Source organism: Choloepus didactylus, chromosome 3 (genome assembly GCF_015220235.1).
Source record: "Choloepus didactylus isolate mChoDid1 chromosome 3, mChoDid1.pri, whole genome shotgun sequence".
NCBI classification, from domain to species: Eukaryota; Metazoa; Chordata; class Mammalia; order Pilosa; family Megalonychidae; genus Choloepus; species Choloepus didactylus.
In genome coordinates this window covers 87,263,148-87,278,624 of record NC_051309.1, presented here as the reverse complement: position 1 = coordinate 87,278,624, position 15,477 = coordinate 87,263,148, and the positions used below count along the sequence as shown (strand labels likewise).

The window sequence follows — 15,477 nt, the reverse complement described above, 5'->3', positions numbered from 1 at the left end:
TCTTTTTTTTTTTTTCCACAGCCTGTAAAAAAGAAGCATCGAGCAAGAATGATTGAGTATTTTATTGATGTGGCTCGGGAGTGTTTTAACATTGGCAACTTTAATTCCTTGATGGCAATAATCTGTGAGTATTTTGTGGAGGATACATGTCCTTTTTTGGTAGAGGTTTTATAAATGTATCCACTAAACTTTTGCGAAGTGGTATGGTTTTGATAATGAAAATTATGCTTTTTAATCTTGAATTATTTCAGAGCACTCCAAATGCTTTAAATGACTAAACTGGTGCAATCAGGTGTAATCTTTTCTTAAGTGTGCAAGAATTCATAGAATACTTTAGTCTGTTTATCATCAACTGGATTTTTATCTATACAGCTGCTAAGTGAGGTCTTTATCCAAATAAAGGGTCTTAAAAAGTGTTTGGGCAGCTAGGGTATCAAGCATTGTAGAGATACATGATCTGAGACTGAATTCTTTGATTCTATCAGCATAGACAAGAAGGTGGCCTGAGAGATTGGAACATTTTTTGACTGCCCATGCTCTTATAGTATTCTCTTGTATACAAATTTGCCCCTCCTATGCACTGTGATGATTTTAATACCACTGACCATGTTTCTTTCCTTTCATTGTATAAACTCAGTACATGGATGACAATATATTATGTTTTTTTCCCCCAATTTTTTCCTGTTTTCTTACATAATTATTGATAGTGACTCTTTCATTAGAAAGTGTCCTAGTTTATATGATAAATTATGTGGTGACCCTACACATTGTACATACTGAAATATATAGTTGAGTAAAAGAATAAATAAAAAATTCAGGGACACTTTGAAGCCAAAGAATTCACCAAATTTAATTTGGTCATCTTGGTCTTTATAAATCCCTCTCTCACCAGTACTTTTTCCATTTTCCCCCCATATCATTTCCCCTTTGTTTCCTTTATAAAATCGGTAGCCAAGTTTCAACTCTTTATTTATATCATTTAGTCCATGAAAATAGTGACCAGAAAGGCCATCTCAATCAGGGACCTGAAAGAGTCACAATCTAGGTAAATAAAATTTTGCTTAATTTCCCTCTTATACCATTAAGAAAATGTCAAGGCAAGCCATAGCCTGGGAGAAAACATTTGTCATACATATAGCTAACAAAGACTTGTATCCAGAATATATAAAGAGCACTTAAGAATCAATAATAAGACAAATAACTCAATGAAAAAAATAGGCAGAAGACTTGAGCAGAAAGATATACTAATGGATAATACATATATTAAAAGATCCTCCACGTCATTAGGTAACAGGGAAACACAAATTAAAACCACAGTGAAATGCTGTTTCACACACCAGAATGACTAAAATTAAAAAGACTGAACATACCACATATTGGGGAGGATGTGTAACAGGTGGAACTCTCATACATTATTGGTGGGAGTGTAACATGGTACTGTTACATTAGAGAACTGGTTTGCAGTTTCTTATAAACATATACCTACAGCAAAACCCAGAAATTCCACATCTAGGTATTTATCCAAGAGAAATGCAAACATATGTCCACAGAAAGGCTTGTGCGAAAATGTATATAAGAAGGTTTATTCATAATATCTGAAAACTGGAAACAACCCAAATGTCCATTTATAAGTGAATGGCTGTACATATTGTGGTATATTCATACAATAAAAACTACTACTCTGCAATAAAAGTGAACTACTGATAAAAATAAATGGCATGTTTGAATTTCAAAATCATTATGTTGAAGAAAAGAAGCCAGATACAAAGAGTATATACAGTATGATTCCATATGTATGAAGTTCTAGAGCAGACAACTCTAATCTGTGATGATAAGAAATCACTGTTCTAATTTTTATGGATGGTGGAGATTGACTGGAAGAGAGTGCAAGGGAGCTTTTTGAGGTTAAAACTTCTATATTTTGATTGAGAACTTCTTCAGAATTCTCCAGTTGTATTCTTAAAATCTGTTTTTTGCCATAAATGTAAATTTTGCCTCAAATAAAAAAGGAATAACCTACTTGTCCTTAAAATGTGAGTATCAGTGGCATGGAATTAATATATTAAGGCAAATGAGAACTTTTTCTATATAAACAGCCACTGTAAATTCTAGAGATACTTGCCATCTTATTGATTAATATTTTTCCAAGTAACTGTAGTACATAAAGCATCATTCAAGAGGCAGCATGGTTTGTTAGAATGTGGGTTTTGGAGTTGGATCAATATGAGCTATCATGTCTGCTACTTGTTAATTGGATGATCTTGGGAAAATTTCTTACTCCTGGAGTTTCAGCTTATTGTAGGAATGTTGAGGGGATATATGAGATAATATATGCAAAACACTCAGTGACATGTTAAACTCTAGATCAGGGGTTGGCATGTTACAAACTGTGGGCCAAACTCAGCTCATCACTGGTCTTTTTATAGCCAGTCAGCTAAGAATGGATTTTATGTTTTTAAATGATTGAAAAAAGAAATCCAAAGGAGAATAATATTTCATAACATGTGAATATAATATGACATTCAGATTTCAGTATCCATAATTAAAGTTTTATTGGAACACCGCCACCCTCGTTTGTTTACGTAGAATCTGTGGCTGCTTTTGCGCTACAATGGCAGTATTGGCTAGCTGCAACACACACTGTATGGCCCGCAAAGCCTAAAATGTTTACCATCTGGTCCTGTATGGAAAAAGTTTGCCAACCCCGGCTCAAAGTGAATGGTAGCAGTTATGTTGTTTGCAGTCTTAGGGAATATTTACAATATTACTTGCCAAATTGGAATTTATAGCTTACTAGTAATTTGTAGAATGCTTACACTTACTGAGGAATGCTTTTTAGGAGAGTAGGTTAGAGTGGCTATTCTTATTTCTCTATTTCAACTCTCATTTTCTCCCCTCCATTTTAAATGGCAAGCTGGAATGAATATGAGTCCTGTCTCTCGACTAAAGAAAACTTGGGCCAAAGTGAAGACTGCGAAGTTTGACATTCTTGAGGTATGTGAAGCTGATGTTTTGCTGTTAAGTAACATTTTACACCTGGAAAGTGGAATTCCTTTATGTGATTTTGCCCCTTGATCAGACAGTACCACAGAGGAAAAAGCCCATCTATCCTTGAAGACCTAGAGGATGAAAAAGATGGATTAGAATTGGAGGAGGAGGAAATAAATCAGGTTGTAGACTAGTCTTTTTATAGATAGAGGCTTCCAATTGGGGGGAACTTCCATTTATGTGGCAGCTGTACAAGAATGTGTATGAATATCTTTATTCATGATATCCCCAAACTGGTAACAACCCAAATGCCCATATATAGGTGAAAGGCTAAACAAATTGTGGTCACCAGTTGGATAAATGGTGACTTATTGGTCACTTACATTGTATGTCAGGATAGGATTTGTGTCCTCAACAATTAAGAATTTTACATCACCATGGGCCTGCTAGCTTCATTTGTCTACAGTGTTCCTATGGATAAGTTCCCCCATTCCTAGAGAAATGTTCTCTCACCACACTCTCAAAGAATTTAGCCAACCTGTGAAAAAGTCTTTCTAATAATTCTGAGGGCAGTAAGAATTGTACAAAAGGGCATTTGCATTTAAATCATATTTATCTCAGCATTAACTTGGTGTGCTGGTGCTTTGAATCTACTGTCTTCGGAGATAATAAGAAAGGGTTCTTTCCCAAGTTTCTCCTCAAATTAGGAATTACTATTAGGTGAGTTGTATGTTACTTTATTCATATTGTCTAATAAATGCATTTCCCTCTTACAAGATAGTGTGCTTTAACTAATTGTAAATGATTTGCTACAAAATGCAAAGATCAAGTTCATCACAGAGTGTTGGCTCACTGTACATGTCTAGCCATAAACTAGTGCACTGACCTTTAAATGAAACCAGTAAATTTTTCTGGTGTTAGTATCTGTTACCAATTTTACATCTAATTTCAGTAGTTACCCTGGAAGGAATTTGGTCTAGGTTTAATATTATTGAAGCTGACGTTAGTTTGTAAAAATAGTCCAAACCTTAGGAAAGGAAAAAAAAAAAAAGGCAGCTTGTTCTAAGGTGTTTCATACCTATGTGTGTGTATGAGAGAAACCATATTCCTAATGAGTTACCCAACTTATTTTGAATTTTTATGTCTCATTGAAAGCGTGATCATGTAAACTTCCTGCAGGTAAGAAGTAGTTAATACTCTTCTGTCTTTTGTCTGTAGCATCAGATGGACCCTTCAAGCAATTTCTATAATTATCGAACAGCTCTTCGTGGGGCAGCACAAAGGTCTTTAACTGCTCATAGTAGCAGAGAGAAAGTAAGTACTTAAAGTAATACGACTTATGCTGCAGTTGACATGTTTTGCACTGACAGGCAATGTGGGCTGCTGCAGAGCTTCTTTTACCTGTTCAGATCTAAGAACAAAAGTTGCTATACTGTTAGTTTACTCTAGAAATTTTTGTTCAGTGTAGAATTACTTGCCACAAAAAGGAGGAGTGCAAAAGCAAAGTTGCATCATAAAAAGGGAAAGGTCACTTGGTGGAGAACTTTGCAAATACATATCTTTGTGTTATCACTGCATTATTTCAATGATTATTTTGTAGTGTGTCTTAGTTGTGTTTCAAGCAATAATTAAGTTATATTTTATGATGACTAATAGCATTAGAGAGTAATGTCTTAATGGAAAATAGACACTTAAACTCTGCACAACGTAGCTGATTTGAGGTAACCTTTTCTCTTAAAATAATTTACTTACCTCCCTTGGTTAAGTCATTTATTTACAGAAACTAGGTTAGTTGCTGTAGCATTAAGCCTGCTGTTGTTAATTGGATATGTGGGTGGCAGAAAAAGTATGTGGATGATGTCTGAGAAGTTAATGATCCTTACTCTATCTTCCCCACCCTTAAACAATTTAATACCATCCTGAATATACCACACTCTTGTCTCTGAGTGTCCTTTCTTGGCACATTTCTGTGTTGTATCTTCTGTGGAGAAATTATAAATTATTTGACATTTGAAAAGTAAATACCTGGTTATGGAAAATGGGCTAATGAAGGTTGTTTGGTGGTCTCTATTGTATGTTTAGATTCCATTCATCTTTTAACTTAGACTGTGTCTTCAACAAATAAAAGAAAATTAAGGTAACAAACATTTCAGAGCATCTCAATCACTCTCTCCCCCCCGCAAAACCTTCATCCTAATTATCTTTAATAAAAATCTGAAATAAAAACACAGTGCTTGCTTCGGCAGCACAGATATTAAAATTAAAACAATACAGAGAAGATGAGCATGGCCCCTCTGCAAGGGTGATATGCAAATTAGTGAAGCATTCTGTATTTAAAACCAGACCAAAACCGAAACAAATACCAAAAGAAATACTACCTTTTAAAAATGCTAAATTAGTTCCTAACAAAATCCAGAAGATCATTTCTGATAGCATTTGAAAGGTATTGTAAATACATTAATTTTTTTTCTACATGTGAAGAAATTTACAAGATCAGTGAGGAAATGAAGCCTAAATAACCATCTTGCTATAACCCAACAGTTTACCAGCTTTTACATATTACTTGTCAAATCTCAGTGCTCCTGCAACTAGATTAAGAAAAGATCTACTCTGAGGATTTTAAGCATTAGAAAATCAGCACACACATGAGAGGAACTCAGTACCCTAGCATGTGAAGATCGTTGGAAGCCATGCATGTCATCTCATTTACCTCTCTCTGTTTTGGGTGCAAAGATCTCTCTCCATAGCCCTCTGTGAGCGATGGGCTGTGCTTCTACCGGGAGGCTGTAGAATCATTCCTGTAAGCATGGATTTACAGCTTTGACCAAACTAATTCTGAAGTCAACCCCCCAAACAAGAGCTCCCGGAATATTGTACTTGTGGGAAACTAACAGCTTTTTTCCAGAAAGAGTCCAAAGTATTTAGCCTTTACATAAGTTAATAAATTCTGTCTGCTTTAATTTTATTTTTTTTACTCAATTCTCTGTGATCATGTGAATTGTACTCTGAGTTCATAAAACCAATGAAATCATCACCATTTAAAAATATATACAATTTCTTTTTCTCAATTGATCTCAGAGGCCAAGAATGAAAACATTCCTGGACAAAATTTATCTTTAGTTTAAGGAAATGGTAATTTTTTTCCCTTTTTGATGTACAGGGGAACTCTTTATTCCAAAGTAATTTCCTGCTTTAAAATATTCCTGGCAGCGTAACTAGAGCAATAGAATCTTAGATATTGTTTCAAATCCCAAATTTATGTGGTTGAAGTGGAACATTTCATCTAGGTACAATCTTATGGAACAAATCAAATTTTCCTTCCTCACAGGAGCCCTTAATGTATTTTTAAATAGCTCTGTTTCCCTATGGGTACTTGTGTCTCCAGGTCTTTAACCATTCCTCATTTGATTACATGGTTTTAAATCCTTTTGCTATTCTGGTCCTGTTTCTGTGAACACGTTCAACTCAAGAGCATTCATTTCTAGGTATGGAACTGATAATATGTTTAAGATACAGTTGCTGAGTCTCTGAATTAAGAATATTTTGAGAGATAATAGGAAAATATTAGTATTTGAGAAGTTCTCCCACTGAAGACATCATCAGTAAGACCTTTTAGAAACCAGATTTTTACCCTCTTCTCCTGGTAACCTGAGCATATCACCTTAGCTCATGGAAATCCAAAGTGCTTATAATCTCCAGATTTTTACAATGTTAGCTTTGTGTAGGGGTTACAATCTGAGGAGAACTGCCCATGAGTAAATGAGAAGTTGTAGCAGCCTGTGAGACTTCTTTCTTGAATATGAGCATAAAGAGAAAAACAGTGCAGTATCCTAAGTGAGATTATTTACATGCCTGTTTGGAAGAGTAATCCAGACAAACAATAGTCTAGTACCTTGCAGGTACCCATAAATGCAAAACTCCCGCAAATTAGAACCTCTGCCACCCGGAGTTTATAATCCCATTAGGCACATAACCAAAGTTTATAAAAAGTTTTTAAATATCTATATGAGACAGCAAATAGTAAGCACTTCCTAAATTTCACAGTCCAGCACTACAAAATACAGCACAGAAATAAAGTTCTTGCTTAAAAGCTGTTCAAACATTGCATCTTGATTATAGTTTTATTCTCAATTCCTTGGGACTGCCTTATGATGAAGTTTCTTTAATTTCAGTGCATCAGTGATATTTGTCCCCTTGAATGGGACCCAGTAACATATTGGGAGCCCTTACTTGAGGTCAAATTAAGTATTACTTAATTTAATTCTCACCATAATGCAATGAGGTAGTTGCTGCTGTTCCCATTTTAAGGTGAGAAAACTAAGTTTTTTGAGTATGTTAGGTTTGTACCAGTAGCAAACTGTTTCTATAAAGGACCAGATAATAAATATTTTAGACTTTCTGTGCCAAATGGTCTCCACTGCACTGCTTAAATCTGTAGTAGCACAAAAGCATAGGTAGAAAATATGTAAACATATGAATGTGTCTGTGTTCTCATAAAGTTCTGTGACCACTGTAATTTGAATTTGATATAATTTTCATGCATCACAAAATATTCTTCTTTTGATTTTTTTTTCCTAGCCACTTAAAAATTGTAAACACCATTCTTAGCTTGTAGGCTATACGAATTCAGGCAGTGGGCCATAGTTGGCCCACATGCTGCAGTTTGCTAGCTCCTGGCTTATGTCACCAGTAAATTGCAGAGCCAGATTTTAAATGGATGTCTGACAGATTCCAAAGCCCAGCACTTTCCATTCACTAGCAGTCTTTCAAAGAGGTGAGGAGTTCAGGAGTACTTTTGTAATTTGAATTTCATATAATTTTCATGCATCACAAAATATTCTTTTGATTTTTTTTTTCCTAGCCACTTAAAAATTGTAAACACCATTCTTAGCTTGTAGGCTATACAAAATCAGGCAGTGGGCTGTAGTTGGCCCACATGCTGCAGTTTGCTAGCTCCTGGCTTATATCACCAGTAAATTGCAGAGCCAGATTTTAAATGGATGTCTGACAGATTCCAAAGCCCAGCACTTTCCATTCACTAGCAGTCTTTCAAAGAGGTGAGGAGTTCAGGAGTACTTTTATAATTGTTACTAAGACTATTTAGTTCTAAGATAATAGAGAAATATCCACTAAATTTGAAAAATAAAGCAAAAAGTAGATGAGGTGAGGGGATCTTTACTAATTCAGGTTAAAGATGTCCACAGAATGCAAACAATTGCAAGTATCTTCAAGTGGGAAGTCAAAATGAAGGTTCTTCCTTTGAAATAAAGGATCTCTGAAAAACAGAGATCAGTGAAATAAAAAATAATCTTCTTTAAAAAGTGATTTTAGAGAAAATCTGAAATTCTTCCCAGAGGTGAATTGATATCTAATATTTTTGCCTATGAGCCAGAAAGTTTGTTTTCCAGACCTTCCATTTACTTAGTATAGAAGTAACACATGAATCCTAAGCGTAGGAAAACTTCAAAAATCTGATTTTAGGGAAACGAGATAGACCCCCAATTTGTCTTTAGTACGTTACTTGCATTAAAGTCATGTTGGCATTTGATAGAAATAGCTGAGCTTTGTTCTTTGTTCATTAGGGCTTAGTTTGATTTAGGGTACTTTCTTAGTACTTATTATTTTAGGTTATTTAATTACATACCACCTCATCAAACCAAAGCTGTGAGGCAGGAAAGTATTGCTAAAGAAGATTCATTAATTTTAATTTACACATTTGTATTCCTCCTTCACTTGGAGGACATCTTAGAACATATTGTGCAAGGTCCTTAGGTGATTTCCCACAGAACAGGTGCTAACTTGTTCTGTAATTTGAGCACCCGGTTTACTCAATAGGATGTTTGCCCCAACTATTGCCTAAAACCCTGAGCTCTCACATTATCTTGAGATTTTATTAACATTTTAGATTTTAATAACATTTGCACCTTAAGCAAAATTATTTGAGGGGAGAAATTGCCGACAGGTGAGGGAAATAAACACCGTATCTTAATTTTGTAGCCTTTCATTGAATCCAGAGTTAATGTCGTTCATTAATCTTTTGTATTGTTTGACAAGTGGTTAAATGTTTATTTGCCCAAACAAATCAGAATCTTTTTTTTTTAATTTCTCCCTAGATTGTGATACCATTCTTCAGTCTCTTAATCAAAGATATTTATTTCCTCAATGAGGGCTGTGCCAACCGCCTTCCAAATGGGCACGTCAATTTTGAGGTAAGTGTAATAAGGTAGGATGCAAAATTCAAAAAGCACAGGGAGGGGCAGCTGTTCAGCAGCTGTCCCTACCAGACAGCCAAAGCTCGCTCTGATTCTGAAGTTGCAGAACCAAGTTTTCTTGCCTACTATTTTGTAGAAAATTAATGATACCAAATAGAATACATTAGCTGTACCATTATTTTTGTTTGGAAGAACTTAAGTTAATTTTCACTTTTAACCTGCAGATAAAATTTTATTCAGTTAAGAGAATAACATAAGATTAGAAACCAGAGGGGAAGCATGTTAAATGAAATTGTTTCTTCCAAGCTCATAATTTCTGATGACTCCTTCTAAATTCTTTTCCTTTATTCTTCTCCAGAAATTTTGGGAACTGGCCAAACAAGTTAGCGAATTCATGACATGGAAACAGGTAGAATGTCCATTTGAGAGGGACCGGAAGATCTTGCAGTATCTGCTCACAGTGCCAGTCTTCAGCGAAGATGGTGAGTCAGCCATTCGGATGGCTGCCACTAGCATCCCCAAGCCCTGGGATTAGGAAACTGGTCTATAAATGGTTGGTGCCTGGTTCCTCATATAGTTTGAAGACTGCCCTCTGACCTCTTCCATCTTAAGACTTTTCTAATGCATAGAAAACCTTATGATTTATCCACAAAATATTTGGCTTGTGCACCTATGTAATATTCACCCATTAACTGGGTTTAAAGATTCTTTATAATATATCTGCAGAGCTTTGGGCACAAATGGGAAGTTATTGAAGGTTTTTTTTTTTTTTCCTTGTGGGAGCTTGTTTCAATATAGAAAAAGATGTTTCATGGTATGTTGATATTCCAAGGTAATTTGATGAAAAAAAAACCATTTATTGCTATCCCTTGTTTAAAAAGTAGTAGAAAGTCCTGACCTGTTATATATTGGAGAATTTGAGGCAGAAAAAGTGATTGAATATGTACAGAAAAATTCACTGGGAGAGAGAGTTTGTAAAAGGTTTGGTGATTTATCCCATTTTTGTTGTATTCTCATATTATTGGAATCAATAGCACCTAACAATTCTCATGGTAAATTGATAGTGTTCATGATAATGACTGAAGAACATTTTGAATTATCAGTGAAAGACTAAGTATAATGGACCTTAAATGTGGATATATGTTAAATTGTTTTAATTATTGGAAAATTAGAAATGTATGCTTGTTAATTTGATCCTAATGCCCATGACTTCTGTTTCTTGAACTGAACAAATTGAAGACCTCATCACAGTTCCCAATTTGATTCTCCATTTACCAGTGAATTTTACTCCTTGATATTAGTGATACCTACCTATTCTAAAGGCAGCTTGACCATTTTTGTCCCACAACTAGGTTTAATGTCACGCTTTTTATTCTTTGGATGAAAATTCTTTCTGATTGGAAAAGAAAGAAAAAAATATTGAAAGGATGGACAATTGGTCTATAAAACCTGGCTTTTTACCTATGAAGAGTTTTTAGAAACTGAGGCTACCAGGAAAAGATCCCCCTACTTCTTTGTAAAGAACATTAATCTGAGTATATGATAGCATCATGTGGCTTGCAGTTGTAAGGTTTTTTGTTTTTTTTTTGGCCTCATAAATTGTCTCAGCAAATTAAAGTTGCTTTTTTTTGCCCAGAAGCCCTTGGGTTTTTGTTGAAATGGCCAGTCAGAGGCAAAATGATATTCCGTGTTCTTAATGAAACTATGAAGCTTCTCTGCCATGATTTGATATAAAGTGTATGTTTTGCTGTAGAGTTTCGGTCAAGTTGAAGAAGGGGGTGGGTGTTGGTGGATAATATTGGAAGAAGGCTTTAATGTTAACACACTCTTCTTTTTGGTTGATTATAGCTCTCTACTTCTCTCTTATGGAGAGTGAAGGACCTGAAAATCATATAGAGAAAGACAGATGGAAGTCTTTGAGGTGGGTCCCAATGAGCTGCTCAAGTCTAAGGGAGATGTTGGTCTTACTTGAAGATGTACACATGCTTACTGTAGAAGGTCCTTGTCTCCCTGTTTCCAGTTCTCTGAACCTTAGCTCCGGTTAACCCAATCCTTATGTCTTAGAATTCTCTTTGCCACCATTCAGTTTATTGCCTTTCATTATGTTTTACTGGCAGAAATACAGTGACTCTTTGTATCTCCCATTATTTTACAGAATGAGGAACTAAAATTATTCATGATACAGCAGTAACAGCATCATCTAGTTTTCCTCATCTAAAAGATCAGAAGTTCAAAGCACATTTCTGAATAATCCTTCTAACTCTAAAATTTTGACTTGAAATAAAAGAGACCTAAGCAGGAGCTGGCTTGATAAAGTTGGGTGTTTCACTTAGCAACTGAATCTTAGCCCCTCTTTGGTTTGAGAGTGTTTTCATATTTTCAAATTTTATCTATCAGTATGTTCAAACAAATATATTTTCAAACAAAACTAGAAAAGGTGAATGTCTATTTTGATCATTTAAGACATTTTAAGGGGCCAAAGCATCCTTGGGATATAATGTAATATAATCAAAATTGTTGTCTTTGTATTTCTAGCAAGAAACTGTAGGAATATGTACCTTTTTATATCAGGTTTGACAACATTTACTCTTCTTTCTCTTGTGGTCTCAGACTCATTTGGGAGCCTTCATTATTCTGCCTATAGAACTAGGTTTCTTAAAAAAGAATATTCAAGATATACTTGGTTTTGTTTGCTTTTTTTGTATCAAAGGGAAAGCTAAGCCTCCTTCCTTGTACCTGTCAATGAGGAAAGTATGAGGTACAGAGGCATTGTAATTATTATCCTTAGAACATTCACGTTGATCGGTAAAGGATTGGAAAAGTTTCTTGTATCCCCAGGGGCAAACACAAAGAAGTATGGCTAATGGCCCAGAATCATGGGAATATAACAGCCCTACTGGGCTGGTGCCCAATTCTATTTTCATGAGATTTTCTGCACATCTAAATTAAGCTTGTCATTACTTTGTGTTTTTATTAAAGGATAGTTACTGTACTCTGTAATGCCTCAGATGCCTCTAAGAGTGTACACCTTCCTGGAAAAAAGATTTGGGAATTATTCCTTTTAGGTATCCTTTGTGGATGAACTTTGCCTTCCATATTTTTCCTCCTTTTAATTCCTCCTTTCTGTTTTTTTCTTCTTTGTTTTTTTTTTTTTTTGTTTTTTTTTTTTTTTTGTGCTTAGTATGGTTGCTGGGTACAGCATAGCTATTGTTACTTTTCTTGTAGTTTATTAAAAAGTTGATATAGATAAATTGGATATGAATAAATAATACCTGATATCTACATTATCTGTGGAATGCACACAAATTAAAATAGTCCAGTGTACCTACAATTCTTTTCTAGTTGCTATTTGTTTATGCCATGTTTCTGTTGATGAGTGGTTAGGTTGGAAGGATTTGTAAGTCAGAGGATTACTAGTAGGAGCTAAAGCTTGAATTGTTTAACCTCTTTCCATATTTGTATGTTGTGTACACCCACAATATACAATAACATTTAACATTTGATTAGTTAAAATGTGATGAAAGAATTTAGTGGAGAATTTAGAAAGGTGAAAAAAGAGGATGACTCTACCTGCAATTGTACAGTGTACTCAAAATTACATAATGCTATTGATGAGGATTCACTGAAGGACTAGCAGTCACACAAGTAAAATGACTGGTATCTAAGTAAATATGTGTAGAAACACAGTGGCAATGTATTCTTTGTTTCAAAGAATAGTTTCCATGTTAAATTGTCCTTCCAAGAGCCTTGAGCTCCACCAGCTCCTTCTTTACCAATCTGTTTTTAAGCCAAGCATCCTGCCTTTTCTATAACCTTCTCAAGACACCTCCAATGCCTTCCCCTCCTTGACTCTTCTTCTCCCGGAAGGAGTCCCATCCTGGGCTCTTCTGTTACCAACCACACGTTGTTGTGTAGTGTATGCTATTCTTTCCCTACTGACCTCCAAGCCCACTGAGGACAATCACAGGTCTCCCTGGTCATGTCTGTGGCAGCACTGCCCCTGCAGAGTTGTTGATTCTGGGTTACTCTGGGTGTTGGCCGAGGCACAGTGACCACACAGAGGACAAAGAAAGGAAAATGGGCTACTGGAATTTGCAAAGCCTTGTATATTAAGTGGATGCTAAGACTGATGATTCTGGAATGATAGTGCCTGCCTGAAAATTTGTACGTACAGGAAGATATTTTTACCTAGACACTTATCCTGCTGGCCCTACCTAGAGCCATTCCTTGCAGACACTTGGGCTCAATAATGGGAATGACAGATACATCTCTGAGGGAAGACATCTTTCTCATCACCTAATGTGTGATGCCCCCGGTGGTCATGGAAGGTGTTGTTGAAGATGCGAGTATCTAGTAAATAAACCCATCTGTGGTAAGACCAGCATATATCTAAAAGCGTCTTATCATTATGCTCCTTATTTCTTGTTGTGTTTTTTTTTTTAATACAAAGCCTCTCAGGACACAGATTTACCTAAAACCAACTTTTCTGCCATCTCCATTAATAAAGACTTGTTTTCAGTGACTAGCAGTTTTCTTGAAGGACTTCAAAGCTTGAATCCACCTCTTCCACCCCCGTTTTTAAGTATGTAAAATCAAACTTAAAACACAGGAGGGTTAAAGCTACTATTAGGCAAGGCATGTCATTCTAGTTCACATATTCTGCTGTATTCTTTCTTATGTTGTCATCTTTCTTGCTCAGGTCGAGCCTCTTAGGCAGAGTTTAACAAGTGGGATACTGACTGCTGCTGCCGCTGCTTCATGTGGTTCACTGGCAACTAGTACTAGGAAAACTCCTGAGGACTCCACCAGCATCAGTGTGCTCCAGTCAGCAAGGAAAGCCAGCTCACTCAAGAGCAGATGGGGAACTTATTTTCTGCAACTGACAGATTGACCAGATTTTGTGAGACTGAAATGTTCACTGAAGATGCTCGAGAGAGAATCCTCTGAAGATCCCAGCTCTGCACATGATTCATCTCCTGGAATTTCCATGTGAATCACAGCTCTGCACCTGGATGGAGCCTTCTTTTGTGTGTGTTTTTTTATTTGGTTGAACATTTGCTGCTAATGGGACTTGCCCAGCCAAGTGCTGGCACTTAGGAAGCCCATGTTTCTTTGTTAACTTAAATGAAAAAGGGAGAGGAGGGAGGGGGATAACCCCCTTCATTTAGATCCCCAAACTCAGCTCCATCAGTATTTCTAGAGAGAGGTAAGACTGGTTGAATGCTGACAGTGGAGTTTGTTTCCCTTTAGTGTGTGCTGTGTTGTGAATTCCTCTCCTCCCTCTTCCTACAAGGTTTTGAGTTGGCTGCTGGTTAGCAAACTCATTTTTACCCACGTAAGTTATTTAATATAATAATGAAGCTCAACACTGTGGTAGGAAAATAGCCACTAGGGAAAAAAAAAAGCAGAGTTTGTTGTTGGACTGCTTAATGTTCTAGAAGGACTTTTTTTTTGTTTTCTTTGCCCCTCTGAGCTGTTTACAACTGACCACTGTGTGCTATGGATGTATTTTTCAGTTTTTGTTAGTTACTTTTCCATGACACCGATTTTTTTTTCTTGTAAATTTAAATGATCTGACATAAGGGTCTTGGAAAAATTCCATGGCATAATTACATTTAAATTTTCTTTAACAGGCTATTATTTTTCATTACTTTTGGGGTCTGTTGGTGACTAAACATGTAAACAAAGAATAAATTGGAAAAGTGACTCCCCTCCCAGCAGTGAACAAAACAAATGAAAAACATCTTGCTGTTAACTCAGTGGTTGATCTAATTGTGAAATAGTTCACCTTGTTAAACATCTAAGTAAGTCTGTAGTTGCTCTGCAAACTTAGCCATTATATTTATTTACTCTAGGAAAAACTGTAGAGTAGTAATCTGTGCTAATGAAAAAGAAAAAAAAAAAGAACAACAAAACAGCTTATTAGAGTTGTATTTGAAAACTTCATGACATGGTTTAAAAAAAAAGAGCATGTGTGCGTGCTGCACGTCATCTGAGCAGACCTAAAATGTCTCCAAGTTGTCCCTTTACAATCATCAATATATTTTACACTCTGCTGCCAAGAGTTGTGGCATCTTTATTTTATTCTATGGACGGAATTGGTGGGGGGCCATGGGTTGGGGAGGTGTGGGTATTGATATAGTAGTTCTCTTTTAAAAAGTGACCATAGCTAAAAATGAGTCTGTCCTTGAGGAAGTGGCCATTGGGAGTGTGTGTGCATTTAGTTTTTAAAATGAACAATAGCAAGCATTTAATAAATGTACTTGCCAGGCACTTC

The 15,477-nt window shown here is 35.9% G+C and overlaps 1 protein-coding gene and 1 non-coding gene across 3 annotated transcripts in view; both read left to right on the top strand.

Moving 5' to 3' along the window:
* The window catches only part of RASGEF1B (RasGEF domain family member 1B), a 146,054-nt gene extending 130,792 nt beyond the window's left edge, over positions 1 to 15,262 (top strand). Inside the window, exons 8-14 of one of the 2 annotated variants that reach the window (XM_037830088.1) lie at positions 22 to 124; positions 2,915 to 2,994; positions 4,207 to 4,302; positions 9,102 to 9,197; positions 9,559 to 9,682; positions 11,049 to 11,121; positions 13,900 to 15,262. In XM_037830088.1, coding sequence (XP_037686016.1) covers positions 22 to 124; positions 2,915 to 2,994; positions 4,207 to 4,302; positions 9,102 to 9,197; positions 9,559 to 9,682; positions 11,049 to 11,121; positions 13,900 to 13,924 — 597 coding nt within the window. In that variant the 3' untranslated portion in view covers positions 13,925 to 15,262. Of the gene's footprint in view, positions 1 to 21; positions 125 to 2,914; positions 2,995 to 4,206; positions 4,303 to 9,101; positions 9,198 to 9,558; positions 11,122 to 13,899 lie in introns of both variants that reach the window. The other variant, XR_005215899.1, reaches the window with a different exon arrangement.
* Positions 5,219 to 5,325, top strand: LOC119530682. The gene has a single exon (XR_005216077.1). It is a non-coding gene; the product is annotated as a U6 spliceosomal RNA (small nuclear RNA).
* Positions 15,263 to 15,477: the final 215 nt, after the last annotated feature.